At 43.5% G+C, this 16,965-nt stretch overlaps 1 protein-coding gene across 25 annotated transcripts in view; it reads left to right on the forward strand.

The window, feature by feature from the left end:
- Positions 1–16,965, forward strand: part of LOC106565164 (mucin-6-like) — a 116,938-nt gene that overhangs the window by 69,407 nt on the left and 30,566 nt on the right. Inside the window, exons 1-2 of one of the 25 annotated variants that reach the window (XM_045691469.1) lie at positions 14,188–14,307; positions 14,641–14,673. The exons of the other annotated variants lie outside the window; for them this stretch is intronic. Coding sequence (XP_045547425.1) covers positions 14,250–14,307; positions 14,641–14,673 — 91 coding nt within the window. The 5' untranslated portion in view covers positions 14,188–14,249. Of the gene's footprint in view, positions 1–14,187; positions 14,308–14,640; positions 14,674–16,965 lie in introns of those variants that run through there. 25 annotated transcript variants of the gene reach the window in all.

A 16,965-nucleotide genomic window follows, 5' to 3' on the forward strand; every position in this document is an offset into this window, starting at 1 on the left:
TGGACATGGTAACGCAGGGGGATCATGGGGAACGGATTAGTCTCTTCCTCATTGATTCGCCTGCGTTTCCGGTGGTGCTGGGGATTCCCTGGCTGGTCAATCACAATCCTAATATTTAGTGGAAACAGGGGGCTCTCAGAGGGTGGTCAGTGGAGTGTTCAGGCAGGTGTAAGGGAGTTTCCATCAGTGCGACGACGGTGGAGAGTCCAGACCAGGTTTCCACTGTGCGCATTCCCTCTGAATATGCCGATTTGGCTATCGCCTTCTGTAAAAAGAGGGCGACCCGATTACCACCTCATCGACGAGGGGATTGCGTGATAAACCTCCAGGTAAATGCTACACTTCCCAGGAGTCACGTGTACCCATTGTCACAAGAGGAAACGTTGGCTATGGAGACATATGTCACGGAATCTCTGAGACAGGGGTACATTCGGCCCTCCATGTCACCCGTCTCCTCGAGTTTCTTTTTCGTGAAGAAAAAGGATGGAGGTCTGCGTCCGTGCATTGATTATCGAGGTCTAAATTCCATCACAGTAGGGTTTAGTTACCCGCTACCTCTCATCGCTACGGCGGTGGAATCATTTCACGGAGCGCGTTTTTTCACGAAACTGGATCTCAGGAGCGCGTACAATCTGGTATATATCCGGGGAGGAGACGAGTGGAAAACCGCGTTTAGTACCACATCGGGCCACTATGAGTACCTCGTCATGCCGTATGGGTTAAAGAATGCTCCAGCAGTGTTTCAATCCTTTGTTGACGAGATTCTCAGGGACCTGCACGGGCAGGGTGTGGTGGTGTATATTGATGACATCCTGATCTATTCCGCCACACGCGCCGCGCATGTCTCCCTGGTGCGCAAGGTGCTTGGGTGACTGCTGGAGCATGACCTGTACGTTAAGGCTGAGAAATGTGTGTTTTTCAAACGAGCCGTTTCCTTCCTGGGGTATCGCATTTCCAACTCGGGGGTGGTGATGGAGGATGACCGCGTTAACCTTTCTAGGGTAGGTGGCACTAAATCGTCCCACCTACGTAACAGCCAGTGTAATCCCGTGGGGCGTTATTCAAAAACCTCAAAAATGCAAAAACTTCAATTTTTCAAACATATGACTATTTTACACCATTTTAAAGACAAGATTCTCGTTAATCTAACCACACTGTCCGATTTCAAAAAGGCTTTACAACAAAAGCAAAACATTAGATTATGTCAGCAGAGTACCCAGCCAGAAATAATCAGACACCCATTTTTCAAGCTAGCATATAATATATGTCACATAAACCCAAACCACAGCTAAATGCAGCACTAACCTTTGATGATCTTCATCAGATGACAACCCTAGGACATTATGTTATACAATACATGCATGTTTTGTTCAATCAAGTTCATATTTATATCAAAAAACAGCTTTTTACATTAGCATGTGACTAGCATGTGACTAGCATTCCCACCGAACACTGCCGGTGAATTTACTAAATTACTCACGATAAACGTTCACAAAAAGCATAACAATTATTTTAAGAATTATAGATACAGAACTCCTCTATGCACTCGATATGTCAGATTTTAAAATAGCTTTTCGGTGAAAGCACATTTTGCAATATTCTCAGTAGATAGCCCGGCATCACAGGGCTAGCTATTTAGACACCCAGCAAGTTTAGCACTCAGCAAAGTCACATTTACTATAAGAAAAATGTTATTACCTTTGCTGTCTTCGTCAGAATGCACTCCCAGGACTTCTACTTCAATAACAAATGTTGGTTTGGTTCAAAATAATCCATAGTTATATCCAAACAGTGGCGTTTTGTTCGTGCGTTCAAGACACTATCCGAAAGGGTAAATAAGGGTGACGAGCATGGCGCAATTCGTGACAAAAAAATTCTAAATATTCCATTACCGTACTTCGAAGCATGTCAACCGCTGTTTAAAATCCATTTTTATGCCATTTTTCTCGTAAAAAAGCGATAATATTCCGACCGGGAATCTGCATTTAGGTAAACAGACCGAAAGAAAATAAAGCATGGGGTCGACTCGGGCACGCGCCTAAGCCCATAGTACTCTGATTGGCCACTTGCCAAAAGCGATAATGTGTTTCAGCCAGAGGCTGCCTCGATATCGTTCAGCTTTTTCCCGGGTTCTGAGAGCCTATGGGAGCCGTAGGAAGTGTCACGTTATTGAAAAGATCCTCAGTCTTCAATAAAAAGAGCCAAGATGAAACACAACTTCTCAGACAGGCCACTTCCTGCATGGAATCTTCTCAGGTTTTGGCCTGCCATTTGAGTTCTGTTATAGTCACAGACACCATTCAAACAGTTATAGAAACTTTAGGGTGTTTTCTATCCAAAGCCAATAATTATATGCATATTCTAGTTACTGGGCAGGAGTAGTAACCAGATTAAATCGGGTACGTTTTTTATCCGGCCATGTCAATACTGCCCCCTAGCCCTAACAGGTTAAAGCCGTGCGTAATTGGCCAACTCCGACCACGGTAAAGGAGGTGCAGCGGTTTTTAGGGTTTGCCAATTACTACCGGAGGTTTATCAAGGGGCTTTGGTCAAGTAGCTGCTCCCATTACCTCACTGCTGAAGGGGGGGTCCGGCGCGCTTGCGCTGGTCAGCAGAGGCGAACAGAGCGTTCAGTCGCCTGAAGGAGCTGTTTACCGACGCTCCCGTGCTGGCTCATCCGGACCCCTCTTTGGCATTCATAGTGGAGGTGGACGCATCCGAGACTGGGGTGGGGGCCATGCTATCACAGCGCTCGGGCACGCCACTCAAACTCCGCCCGTGCGCTTTCCTTTCTAGGAAGCTCAGGCCGGCGGAGCAGAACTATGACGTGGGGGACCGGGAGTTGTTAGCTGTGGTCAAGGCTCTGAAAGTGTGGAGACATTGGCTTGAGGGGGCTAAGCACCCTTTCCTCATCTGGACTGACCACCGTAATCTCGAGTACATCCGGGCAGCTAGGAGACTGAATCCGCGTCAGGCCAGGTGGGCCATGTTCTTTACCTGTTTCCGGTTCACTATCTCTTATCGGCCACGTTCACAGAACACGAAGGCCGACGCACTGTCCCGCCTATATGACACCGAGGAGAGGGCCATCGATCCAACTCCCATCCTCCCAGCATCGTGCTTGGTAGCTCCGGTGGTATGGGAGGTGGACGCGGAGATCGTGCGGGCGTTACGGTTGGAACCTGCACCATCTCAGTGTCCGGCAGGTGTTCAGTACGTGCCGCTTGGTGTCCGTGATCGATTGATTCGATGGGCCCATAATCTCCCCTCTTCGGGTCACCCTGGGATCGAGAGGACAGTGCGGAACCTGAGGGGAAAGTACTGGTGGCCCACCTTGGTAAAGGACGTGCGGTTTTATGTTTCCTCCTGCTCGGTGTGCGCTCAGAGCAAGGCTCCTCGACACCTGCCTAGAGGGAAATTACACCCCCTCCCCGTTCCACAGCGGCCGTGGTTGCACTTGTCAGTGGACTTCCACACCGACCTTCCCGTATTACATTTAAGTCATTTAGCAGACGCTCTTATCCAGAGCGACTTACAAATTGGTGCATTCACATTATGATATCCAGTGGAACAACCACTTTACAATAGTGCATCTAAGTCTTTTAAGGGGGGGTTAGAAGGATTACTTTATCCTATCCTAGGTATTCCTTAAAGAGGTGGGGTTTCAGGTGTCTCCGGAAGGTGGTAATTGACTCCGCTGTCCTGGCGTCGTGAGGGAGTTTGTTCCACCATTGGGGTGCCAGAGCAGCGAACAGTTTTGACTGGGCTGAGCGGGAACTGTACTTCCTCAGAGGTAGGGAGGCGAGCAGGCCAGAGGTGGATGAACGCAGTGCCCTTGTTTGGGTGTAGGGCCTGATCAGAGCCTGAAGGTACGGAGGTGCCGTTCCCCTCACAGCTCCGTAGGCAAGCACCATGGTCTTGTAGCGGATGCGAGCTTCAACTGGAAGCCAGTGGAGAGAGCGGAGGAGCGGGGTGACGTGAGAGAACTTGGGAAGGTTGAACACCAGATGGGCTGCGGCGTTCTGGATGAGTTGTAGGGGTTTAATGGCACAGGCAGGGGAACAGGGGAACACCACAATCCTGGTCGTTGTGGATCGGTTCTCGAAGTCCTGCCGTCTCATCCCATTGCCCGGTCTCCCTACGGCTCTGCAGGCTGCGGAGGCCCTGTTTACCCATGTCTTACGGCACTACGGGGTGCCCGAGGACATCGTTTCTGCTCGGGGTCCCCAGTTCACGTCCAGAGTTTGGAGGGCGTTCATGGAACGTTTGGGGGTCTCGGTCAGCCTGACCTCGGGTTTCCACCCCAAAAGTAATGGGCAGGTGGAGAGAGTGAACCAAGAGGTGGGTAGGTTTCTAAGAACGTATTGCCGGGACCGGCCCAGGGAGTGGGCGAGATACGTCCCATGGGCAGAGGTAGCCCAAAACTCCCTACGTCACTCATCGACCAATATGTCACCGTTTCAGTGCGTGTTGGGCTACCAGCCGGTCCTGGCTCCATGGCACCAGAGCCAGACCGAGGCTCCTGCGGTGGAGGAGTGGGTGCAGCGCTCGAAGGACACGTTGAGAGCCGTCCAAGACGCACTCACTAAGGTGAGTGGACAACAGAAGAAGAGCTCTGACCAGCACCGCAGTGAGACCCCTGTGTTTGCACCAGGGGATCGAGTCTGGCTCTCGGCCCGAAACCTACCCCTCGGCTTGCCCTGCCGGAAGCTGGGCCCACAGTGTGTAGGGCCGTTTAAAGTCCTGAGGAGGATAAACGAGGTGTGTTACCGGTTACAACTTCCATCTTACTACCGTATTAACCCCTCGTTTCATGTGTCTCTCCTCAGGCCGGTGGTGGCTGGTCCCATGCAGGAAGGTGAGGTGCCGGAGGTCCCTCCACCCCCACTGGACATTGGGGGGTCCCCGGCGTATAAGATACGCGCCATTCTGGACTCCAGACTTCGGGGGGGGGGGGGGTCTACAGTACCTTGTCGACTGGGAGGGGTACGGCGCAGAGGAGAGGTGCTGGGTACCTAGGAAGGACATTTTGGACCCCTCACTACTGAGGGAATTCCACCGCCTTCATGGGGATCGCCCTACGCCTCGTCCTCCGGGTCGCCCTCGAGGCCGGTGGCGGCGCGCTGCGGGAGCCGCGCGTAAGGAGGGGGGTACTGTCACGAATCCCACCGAAGGTGGCTCCCCTGCCTGCTCGGGCGGCGCTCAGCGGTCGTCGTCGCCGGCCTACTAGCCGCCACGGATCCCTTTTTCCTTTGGTATGTCTTATTGTTTGCACCTGTTCCTTATTTGTGTCTCTTGATTTATGGTTATTTAAGCCTGTTTAGCCCGCCCAGGTTTGTGCGGGATCATTTTCGTCAGAGTGTTTTTGTTGTTGGATGTGCTGGCGATCTACTTGGGTTATTTTATATGCGTACTGTGGACCCGTTGTAATTGGGCACTTTGCATTTCACGCCGGTTGTTGGCGTCGACCGTTTTTTTGTATTTAAGGAATAAATACATTTTTTCCTTACCTCTGCTCTCTGCGCCTGACTCCTACCACCACTCCTAGCATTCATTGACATTCTTGCTCTGTTTGAAATGTCCTTAGCTGTAAAACAAAAAAGCAAGCAGAATAAATTGACTTCAACAGTTCCCCCATCGTTGTTAGTATTTTACATTATTTGATATTGATCTTGATTATTTAAGTTAATGCTAAAAATATGTACTGTTATCTATGTCATCAATTTCAAGCCATTGGTGAAGACCAAGGTGCTATTTTCCCAGGTTTTTCTTTTCAGTCCATATAACTACCCTGTCATCGAAACAGAACCTCTTTTGGTCGGTTTCCCAGAGACAGTTTATGCCTAGTCCTGGACTAAAAAGCATGTTCAATGGATAATTTACATATTTTTACTCCAGTGGTAGGCTTAATCTGGGTCTGGGAAACCAACCATTGGTGTTATGGACTACAGGTAGTCAAGGACATTGATCATTTTGCTCTTGCATCCAGATTCTCTGTATTGTGGTCAGTTCTACTGTGATGGGACAAAGAGGCCTACATTCTCCTGCAGCAGTCAGAGACAGTCTGCAGATCACACACAAACCAGTACATGTATGCTGTCACGTATCCATACCTACAAACAGATGCACGAGTGCACACACACACACACACACACACACACACACACACACACACACACACACACACACACACACACACACACACACACACACACACAACAGGGTGGAAAGGCTCTTGCCGCATCCTATACTTTTGAAACTTCAGCGTATCACATTTCAGACACTCGTTGTGTTCAGAAGGCATTGATGGAAATACTGTTGAACCAAACCTCAGATACCTCAGATACATTTAACTGAAACAGTTCAACGTCTTAACCAGACTATTTTAGCAAAATATGAAAACCCAAACTATAATTCATCCTCCAAAAATACCAATTTGAGAAACAAATTCATGTTTCTGACTATTGCAACAAGCATCTCATGAGCGATGAAACCCCACTTGTCATGCTATATTTCCATGGAAATATTCAGTGTTGTTTTCTGCTTACGTATCTGCACCTCTGTTATCTTATTAAGCTAATAACTACAGCAGATAGGAAAAATATTGCCTCTAATGCACACTGTGCCGAGTCATATGGAGCCACAGCAAGAATGTTTCTAATTTTTTACTTCTGGATGTTGGCAATATATACACTGTAGTTGTACATGAAACCTGCTTTTTATTGTGCAGTGTAGTTGTCAAAGTCAAACAGGTTAAAGAAAGCCTGAATAAAAGTAATTTCCTCTGACAGATAAGCAAATGGTTTTGGGTCATGTTAGGAGAAGGAGACATTGACCTCTCCCCAACCACCCATCACACCAGTTGATGGACTTTCTATGTGGTTTTAATGTGAGCAGCCTCCTCATCCTCCTCTCTATTTAAACCATTCTCTCAGACACAGACACCATACTTATTATGTAGTTAGTGACCATCTGTTTCTCTGAAAAACTGCAGTGAAACATGAAACTCATTACAAAAAGTGAGATCAAAAGTGTTTTATTATTCTTTATCATTCTTAAAGGGATAATCCACTCCAGAAACGAAACTCGTGAAACACCTGTCAATTTGATGATCGTTTATGTTCTATGAGTGTGTAGTGGATTTTTGTTGTTGTTGATTTCACATAGAATTCACATTAGTTGACGACTCAACCAAATGTAAATCAAAACTAGACGTTTAACTGACGTCTGTGCCCAGTTTGTATTTACACATGTTAGTTACAAAATTACGTCAGATCAGACTTCATATTTAAATGTATCTCACACCTTGTATGAGCAATGGTAATACGTTTCTAGAATATTGAGTTGCACCACCTCCCCCCATATGTCGATTCCAATGCTTCCCACAGTTGTGTCAAGTTGGCTGGATGTCCTTTGGGTGGTTGACCATTCTTGATACACACGGGAAACTGTTGAGCGTGAAAATCCCAGCAGCGCTGCAGTTCTTGACACAAACCGGTGTGCTTGGCACTTACTAACATAATCCTTTCAAAGGCACTTCAATATTTTGTCTTGTCCATTCACCCTCTGAATGGCACACATACACAATCCATGTCTCAATTGTCTCAAGGCTTAAAAATCATTATTTAACCTATCTCCTCCCTTTCATCTACACTGAATTAAGTGGATTTAAGAAGTGATATCAATAAGGGATGATAGCTTTCACCTGGATTCACCTAGTCAGTCTATGTCATGGAAAGAGCAGGTGTTCTTAATATTTTGTATACTCAGTGTACAACATTTACATGAGCAGTGGAGGCTCCTCAGAGGAGGAAGCGGAGGACCATCATGCTCAGTGAATTTCCCCCAAAAATGGTGAAACATAAAAAAAAGTTATAATGTTTGGATGAAACTATACCAAATATGTTCACGTCACCAAATTGTTGATTACAACACACTGTTTTGCAGTGATCTACAGTAGCCTCAACAGCACTCGATGACCAGCTGCCTCTAATTGGAGATCATCCCCCCCCAAAAAAACATAGAAAACAACAACTAGAACCCCACATAGAAATACATAAACTAGACAAAACCCTCAACATAGAAAAAAGAAACCAGACCCAACATAGACATAAATAAACTAGAGAAAACCCTCTGTCATGCCCTGACCTACTCTACCATAGAAAAATAAAAGCTTTCTATGGTCAGGACGTGATAGAGACAAAGAGAGTGAAAGCCAATAGTTGAACAGTTTTGAATGAGAGAGAGAGAGCTATATTTTGTAGTTAGTTTTTTTCACTTTCACTTAATTAGCTAGCAAATGTGGCTAGATAGTTTAGCCTACTCAAACACCCGGATAAAACAGAGGGATGCTAAATTAGCTTGCTGGCTATGGCTATACAACACTGGAACTCTTCCGTGTCAAGGTACGCTTTTGGTTTCATCAATTTATTCCCACTGAGGCCCAACGGTGTAACTGCTAAACTGCTTGCTGCTGACTGTATGATGTACTGTATGTTTTACTAACACATTAGTTCTAGTAGCAATGTTGACTATGACGTTAATATGGTGACAACTATGTAGGCTGTGTGTAGAAGTTAGCGGTTATGATATGAAGGTTTGGCTTGGAAAAGTTCTCTCGCCTGGAACAGCAAAGTGAGCACAACCACACCCACAACTGCAGGCATGCATGCACTTACACACACACACACACACACACACACACACACACACACACACACAATCTCACTCCGGCTTCTTCGTTGTTCAGGCCCTGTTGAAGAGAATGGACAGTCATTTGAAAATGACAATTCAAGTTCAAAATCACCCACTGTGTTTTATAAACCACTTTCAGTTTCAGATTGGTCTTTTATCCGTTTAGAATACATGATATGTACAGTACTGTAGATTCAAAGGACTGAAGTTGAACTATCTGTTTCTTTTCTCTAGTCCGATACATACCACGTATACAGCTCAATCCTTGAGAGACCAGAAACCTCAGCACAGCCGGATGGGTTGTACAGTCTTCTGCAGGCACACTGAAACTACACCACTGGCTTTGTGTAGCATTGTACAGCTATGTCTCACATGTCTCATACATGTCTCATACAAATACGGCGGACTATGTATTTTTGTAAAGACAAAGGACATGATTGTGGACTACAGGAAAAAGTGGATCGAGCAAGCCTCCATTCTCATAGACGGGGCTGTAGTGGAGCAGGTTGAGAGCTTCAAGTTCCTTGGTGTCCACATAACCAACAAACTAACATGGTCCAAGCACACCAAGACAGTTGTGAAGAGGGTACAACAAAACCTATTCCCCCTCAGGAGACTGAAAAGATTTCGCATGGGTCCTCAGATCCTCAAAAGGTTCTACAGCTGCACCATCGAGAGCATCCTGACTGGTTGCATCACTAACTGGTATGGCAAATGCTCGGCCTCCAACAGCAAGGCACTACATAGGGTAGTGCGAATGGCTCAGTACATCACTGGGGCCAAGTTTCCTGCCATCCAGGAACTCTATACAGGGCGGTGTCAGAGGAAGGCCCTAAAAATTGTCAAAGACTCCAGCCACCCTAGTCATTGACTGTTCTCTCATCTACCGCATGGCAAGCGGTACCGGAGCGCCAAATCTAAGTCCAAGAGGCTTCTAAACAGCTTCTACCCCCAAGCTATAAGACTCCTGAACATCCCGTTAAATGGCTATCAGGAAATGTGCAGTGCCCCAGCTCCTCTCACCCCCTCTCACCAGTCTTCACACCACTGCATGTTGTCATCTATGCATAGTCACTTTAATAACTCTACCTACATGTACATACTCCTCAAATAACCTGTGTCCCCGAACATTGACTCTGTATCGGTACCCCCTGTATATAGTCTTGCTACTGTTATTTCACCACTGCTCTTTAATTACTTGTTGCTTTTATCTCTTATTCTTATGTGTATTTTTTTTAAACTGCATTGTGTGTTAGGGGCTCGAAAGTAAGCATTTCACTGTAAGGTTGTATTCTGCGCATGTGACTAATAACATTTGATTTGACTTGATTTGATATAGAGAGAGACAGAAAGATCTATGGAGTGGTCAGAATATTGTCAACAACAAAAAAATATTGAGTATAAAAATAAATTTTTAATTTTTTATTTTTTTTACTCACCAAAGGATAGAGAAAACGCTTATTAAGTGTGTGGAGTGACATGTGACTTTCCTCTGTTTTGTACATTACAAGAAAAACTCAGTAGCAGAAAGCAACATTCCCTGTCTGTGGTTCTCATGAATGATAATCTGGCCTAAGAAACCTTGAGACATAGCCCAAAGGAAAGGAGTGAGAAAATGATTCCATTCTCATTTAGAAGACCTAATGTTACATTCCTGTTGCAGTGTGAGAAATGTATTTAGAGACTCTCTCTCTCTCTCTCTCTCACACACACACACACACACACACACACACACACACACACACACACACACACACACACACACCGTTGGGTTAGAGTGAGACCTTAGTCTTCTCACAGAGGGAAAGACATCCTGTTTTTGCAGCTCACTAAAGTAGCAAAGAGACTATTTTGAGCAGCACAGCGGATAGAAACTTGCACTTGTGAGTGAGGACTATCACTACCTTGGTTAAAGTGGAGGTTTGGAGTGACTCTGTCGTTGCAGATGCATTGTCCAGCCAGTCTCTGTGTTGTGTGTTTGTTTGTTGTTGTCTTCAATGCCGTTGTCCTGGTGTACCCAGATGTGGTGACATATGTGACAGTTGAGTGTGTACAAAAACACACAAACCATTCTAGTGGGAAAACATCCAAGACTGTTACACACCCCCACTCCCACCACCACCACCTGCCCCCCTCCGTCCTCCATGGTGTGTGTGTGTGTGTGTGTGTGTGTGTGTGTGTGTGTGTGTGTGTGTGTGTGTGTGTGTGTGTGTGTGTGTGTGTGTGTGTGTGTGTGTGTGTGTGTGTGTGTGTGTGTGTGTGTGTGTGTGTGGCTGATATTGTGATTTTTGTAGAAAAGTGCCCCATTCTCCATTGGGATCCAAACAGAATTGATCCCTATACAATGGTCACCTCTGAGTCAACTTCAACACAGAATACAGACAGGACAGTTGTCTCACAACTCCTCCTCCCATTGACCAACAATCACCAGTTTGGATTAAATCAAATTGAAGAAAAAAATAAAGATGTTGTGTGGATGTTGTGTTTGTGTTTTCAATGTCAGAGATTGGTACTAATGATCTGTAAGGAAAGGCAATCCAGAAGAGCACACGGATGGAGGTGTGAAGAACCTCTCACTTTACCATCATGGGGAACGGATTCAGAATCTTCAATTTTCAGGTCATTTACTACTGAATACTTGAAGTAGGGGTTTCTCCTACAATGAGAAGTGAAGATACAGCACCTGGTATATAGAACATGGTAGAAAACATGGAACACTTCATTATGTTGATGCATGCAGATTTTAAAGTAATGTGCCAACTGAGAGTGAAAGGTTGGGGAGAATCTCCTATCCTCTATGCAGAGCAAGATCTTGATGTGCAATCAAACTGTTAAGGATTCATCAATGGCCTATCAGTTAACATACACCACGCAATATTTTAAAATGTTTTGCAACGGAAAATGAGAATGAGCGTTTCTCATTGGACAAGTCCAAGTAGTCTTTCCCTGTTTCAGCGCATGCTTCTTCTGTTTGATGCCTAATGAACACGACCCAGGAGTTGAAGGCCAACAGACATCACCAATAGTAATCGAAGGAGTAAAAGACCTGATTCACCCAGTTAAAAGACCTGATTCACCCACTTAAAAATGGTGTTAATTTTTTGTATTTAAGTTATTCTTGATTACATTTTTTTTAATCAGTTTGGCTTATTGAATATGTCAGTTTGGGACTGTACTATTTGTAATAGTAACTGTTTTCTGCTGTACAGTAAAGATTTAGGAACAAGTTAAATGTGTGTCCAGCATGCTGAATGATTACTTGTGTGAACGTGGGCTTATTTCCCATGATGCTCCAGTCCTCATACATGAATTGCCTCTGCATCGTGACAGTGTGATGTTGTGTTTGAGAGTGGTGTGTGTCTCCTCACCTATCGTGTCCCCCTAGTAGACAGCCTGTGCAGTGTTATGAGAGAGGCAGCATAATTTTGGGGTGTTACACATGTAAATCTGTCAGAAGTGTGTGTGTGTGTGTGTGTGTGTGTGTGTGTGTGTGTGTGTGTGTGTGTGTGTGTGTGTGGTGTGTGTGTGCGCGTGCGCGCATGCATTCGTGTGTATGTGTACTGTAGGTGTGCGCATGTGTATGTGTAAGAGACAAAGAAAGAGAGCGAGAGATTCAAAATTCTCTGTTGCAGGAAACCCCCTGAGAGAAAGAGAGAGAATGTTCTGTTCAGCATGGATACTGTGTTTTAAAACCTACTGTAGGAGGCTGTCTCCACTGCCCCAGACGTTTGCTATTGTATGTGCTGTATCAGAATATTACTATTGAGTGTTGGCCAGCTTGTTTATATTCATTCAATAAAGGTGACTTTCTTTCAGACTTGTATGAGGGCTGGTCTCTATGTTAATAGTACTGTATGTCCGGTTATAAACTACACATGAAGAACTGAGATCACATGCATACTTTCACTATGTATCATAGCTATGATTACTCTCCTATAGTATAATATCCACCTCTCGTCACCTAAGAAAACTAACCTGCCGGTTGGTTGACCGTGCTGTACAAATGTTCATTCATGGTACTGTATATAAAACAATTAAAAGATCAGCATGTGGAATGTAAGTCATTATGTGCTGTGTGATTGAGTTGTTACTGCTAATGAACAGTCTCCATTTTACTAATGTACTGCATCTGTATAAATGCACTGTAAATGGACAACAGAAGACACAAAGACATTTGAAGGATGTTTTTTTCTCCCAGAATGAGTAAGATGCTCGTTTGACTTTTTGTCATTGCTAGATGCTGTTTCATCCCTCCAAGCTCAAGGTTAGTGAGATAACATTGTTAAGGGTGACATAGTAAGATCTCCACACACTTTAGTTTTAAAGTCGTTTTTCAATTTTAACGATTTTAGTTTCCCCATTAAATGAAATGTGCTAACAATATTTTAGTCAGTCACTGTCATCTGTTTAGTAAAAGTCTAGTTAACTTAATATGGAGATGTCATTCACTGACTCTCTGTGTTCTCTATTTGAGGGTATAATGATATTGATTAAGGGAACATAAGACTAAGACAATATTAGAGATTTCACAGATTGCCGTAGTGTGAAATATTATTTTCCTCTGATCTCACAGGCCTTCCTCAGCCTAGTCTGACAGTGTGTCCTACAGTCATCAGAGAGAGAGACTCAGTTCAGCTGTCAGACTCCTCCTGTCTCTGTAACGCAGTGTTTCTTCTACAGGAGCTCAGCTGCTCAGATGAACAGGTCAAAGTTAACCTGCTGAGGTCAAAATACAATGGCAGTACAGTACTGTATTACAATGGCAGTACAGTGCTAAAGGTTAGCTGTTTAGATCCATATACAGTGAGCCTGCTACAGTCACAATTCATGGTAAGAAGACAATTTGAATGTTTGTAGACAATGTACTCTTGTGCCATTTTACCATGTTCCACTTTGGATATTTTATCATACTGTTTGTTGTAATGCTAGTTAGCAAATTACTTAAAACTGGGACATTAAAATGGTATCCATAAATTAATCTGACTCCGGGTAAGTAAAAAAAGTAGAGGGGACATTTGGTCCATAGACTGGCCTGTAACTTGCAAAGGCAAAGAGTCAAGCTCCTCGTTCTGGTTCGGATGCTTGTTCTGTTCTCTTATCTAAACACATATGGACTCAGTACCTAAATAAAGCATCTGACCAATTACACAAGACTTTAGTTCTGGGTTAACCGAGAATGTCTGAAATTACAAGGAGTGATTAATAAAACTCAAACTCAACCACAAATACTGTTGTCAAACACATGAAACCAATAAGTCAAATCTTTTTCTCAGACAGTTAGTTTGTAGGTTTTGAAAATGTAATTGAAGCCATCTAGTGATGCAAAACATCAGCTGTTAAAGACAAATAGCTACAGACAACAAAAATAGTGACTGATAAATTATTCTGAATGTTCCTCTGCAACATTAGCCACACTTTCCATATGAGACTGGTTTCTGCTATCTGTGGTTTTCCTGTGAACAAGCTCCACGTCTACTTCTCTATTCAAACAATCCTCTCTGACACAGTCACCTTCTTCTGTGAAGTCAGACTAACAGTTTGTAGACGTCTGATAAATGGCATTGTTCATCCCTGATATGGCTGGTCATCTGTTTTTGGTCATCCTCCTTTTCAGTGAGTTATTCCTCCATTCCAAGTTCCATCATCTGTTAGTGCTACAGGATTCTCTCTCCTCTTTAATATTTTACTTCAGGAAGTCTTTATATATTTCTGAATCTCATGGCTGTAATAAGTGTCCTATTCCATTGATCATCTTATTGATGTATTTTTCTCTATCATTATATTTTGTTCAGATCAGAATGACTACTGCTTGATAACATGCCCATGGATCCATTGTTGTGACTTTAAACTTATGAAACTTTACCAACTTCTACAAAGTGTTCTTGTCTCTCGTGCTTTTTTTGAATGGCACATTTTCCTGATCAAGACCTATTGTGTTATTTCCAGTCACCTTCCAACACATCGAAGCCCAAGGTCATTGTGAGTGTTTTTTACTTTTACTAAATAATATTACATCAATCAATCAAATGTATCTTGTTAACCTAAACTACATAATTGTAGATGCATTGTTATCATCTAATAGACAACAGTGAATTAATTCTTTTTCTTTTTCAAACGTATATCAAGTGCTGCAATATCTATGAGTACTTAAACATTGAAAATGAATTCATAATTAAATGACAAGTGACACACTCCATCATCCCCCACACCATATAAGCAATTAAAATAGTCCATGGGATTCAATTTCATTTCACACGCGAGAATGTAAGGAATTAAGTGAAAGGAAATCATTGTAAACACAGCACACATGACTAAATGGCACTCATAAATAGACATGATATCAAATAAGACATGCTGTTAGTTAAAATAAAGAGAATGGCAGGATTTAGTTTAGTAGTGTTAATTGTGACATATACATTACATTCAAATAGAGTGATGCAAAAAGGAGTCTCTGTTCTTTCCTAACAGATCCAAAACCAGATATTACAGTCATTTCTGATGTGTACTTCAGCGTCTTGTGTTTGATTCCTGGATCCGTCAGTCCTGACAGCACCTGTAACCTGTATGTTGGAGAGGAGAGTCAGCCATCCTTCACAGCAAAGATCAAGAAGAGACAATCCACCTCAGCACCCAGACAGGAGTTCTGTCAATTCACTCCAAAACATAGTGATCTGATCAGTCGTCTTCAGTCAGTGAGGAGTAAGGAGGTGAGCTGTGACTACAGAGTGAGCTCAGGACCAAACTCTCTCTCTCCACACAGTGATGGGTACAGCTTTACAGGTGAGTCATTATCTAAACAAATCTATCAGGGCTGCAGGTCTTCATGATCGAAATCACTTTAGCACATTCTTAGTATTAATATATTCATTCTGACCCACAAACTAAATACCACATTTCAATCCCCAAAATGTTTTTAGATCTGGTGGGAGTTTACATTAGTTATCCAACAACTAAACCCTTTCCAACAGGTAGGCTACACATTAGTTTTGTTTCTTCTTTTAAATGTACTTTGTGGTGCTTCTTAGGGCTGTGGAGGTCTCAACATTTCGTCAGCCGGTGATTGTCAATTAAATAACTGTCGGTATCACAGTAATTGACCGTTAATTAACATAAACACATTTAGCATCTCCTGTCTTCCACACATAGCCGACAAGCCATTTTAAAAAGTCTAATAAATCCATGTAATATAGCCCACACCTTCACAATAAATCCATTATTTATTTTAGACAGGTTATCTTAGGCATTATATGAAGAAAATGTAGTCTATTTCAGAAGAAAAGAATAGCATACTCTGAGTTTTTCGTCTGTTAGGTCCTGATGTGGCTATGCCGAATGGCTGTGGGCGACACTAGTTAATGTAGCAGACAAGAGTTACTTATAATTCGGTGGTATTATTTTATATTATTCTATAGTATGAAGAATACAATTGAACAAATTATAAATTTTTTAGATATTAACGTAACTTCAGTTGTTCTACAAACGATGGGCTACATGTTTAGATTTTTAATACACAGTAAGGCTGAATGATGAGACTCTAATGATGATTTTAAAAAAGGTTGCTTGAAAGGCATGATCTCTGCTCTGTTTTTGCACAGGCTGTACACACTCCAAAAGTCTCTTATTCACAATTTGACAAGCACTTGATAATGCCTCGAATTCCACGGTGGCATCCCCTATGTGGCTGTAATGCACCCTAAAAAAATCTGTGCCTTTTGCGGCCCGGAGTGCTGTGTTGTGCCCTTCTCCCTGAGTGTGCTGCCAATCCGAAGCTCTCTCACTCATACGGCTCTCTGTCACATGATAGGGTCTTTCTCACAGGCTACAAGTTAAGACAGACACATCGGGGACGCAACTGTGCGAGTCCTTATCCAATTCTGAGGTGCCTATAGAAGATATTGGAAGAACAGTCCACATTTACTTTTCGTCAGCCAACAAGATAGGTTGGCCTAACGAACAGCAAAAGCACTAGCCTATGTCAATCTACTATCCCCCATAGTACAAAAATGTACCTATTCTATTCTGTGCAAGAAATAGATATACCAAACATAGTCTGGGACAGTTGTGGGATGCGATAGATCCCAAATTAATACAACCACTAGCATCCCCCCCCAAAGAATTATGCAATGTGGCTGACACAGCAGATCAGAACGTTTAGCTTAAAATATTGATAAACTATTTGGCTATTTCTTCACATTATAAGAGCGGCAATGCGCACATGGTAGTAGGCTATAAGCGCGAATGTTCCATTAGCGGAAAACACCATTAACAAAA

Source organism: Salmo salar, chromosome ssa12 (genome assembly GCF_905237065.1).
Source record: "Salmo salar chromosome ssa12, Ssal_v3.1, whole genome shotgun sequence".
In the NCBI taxonomy this organism is placed as follows: domain Eukaryota; kingdom Metazoa; phylum Chordata; class Actinopteri; order Salmoniformes; family Salmonidae; genus Salmo; species Salmo salar.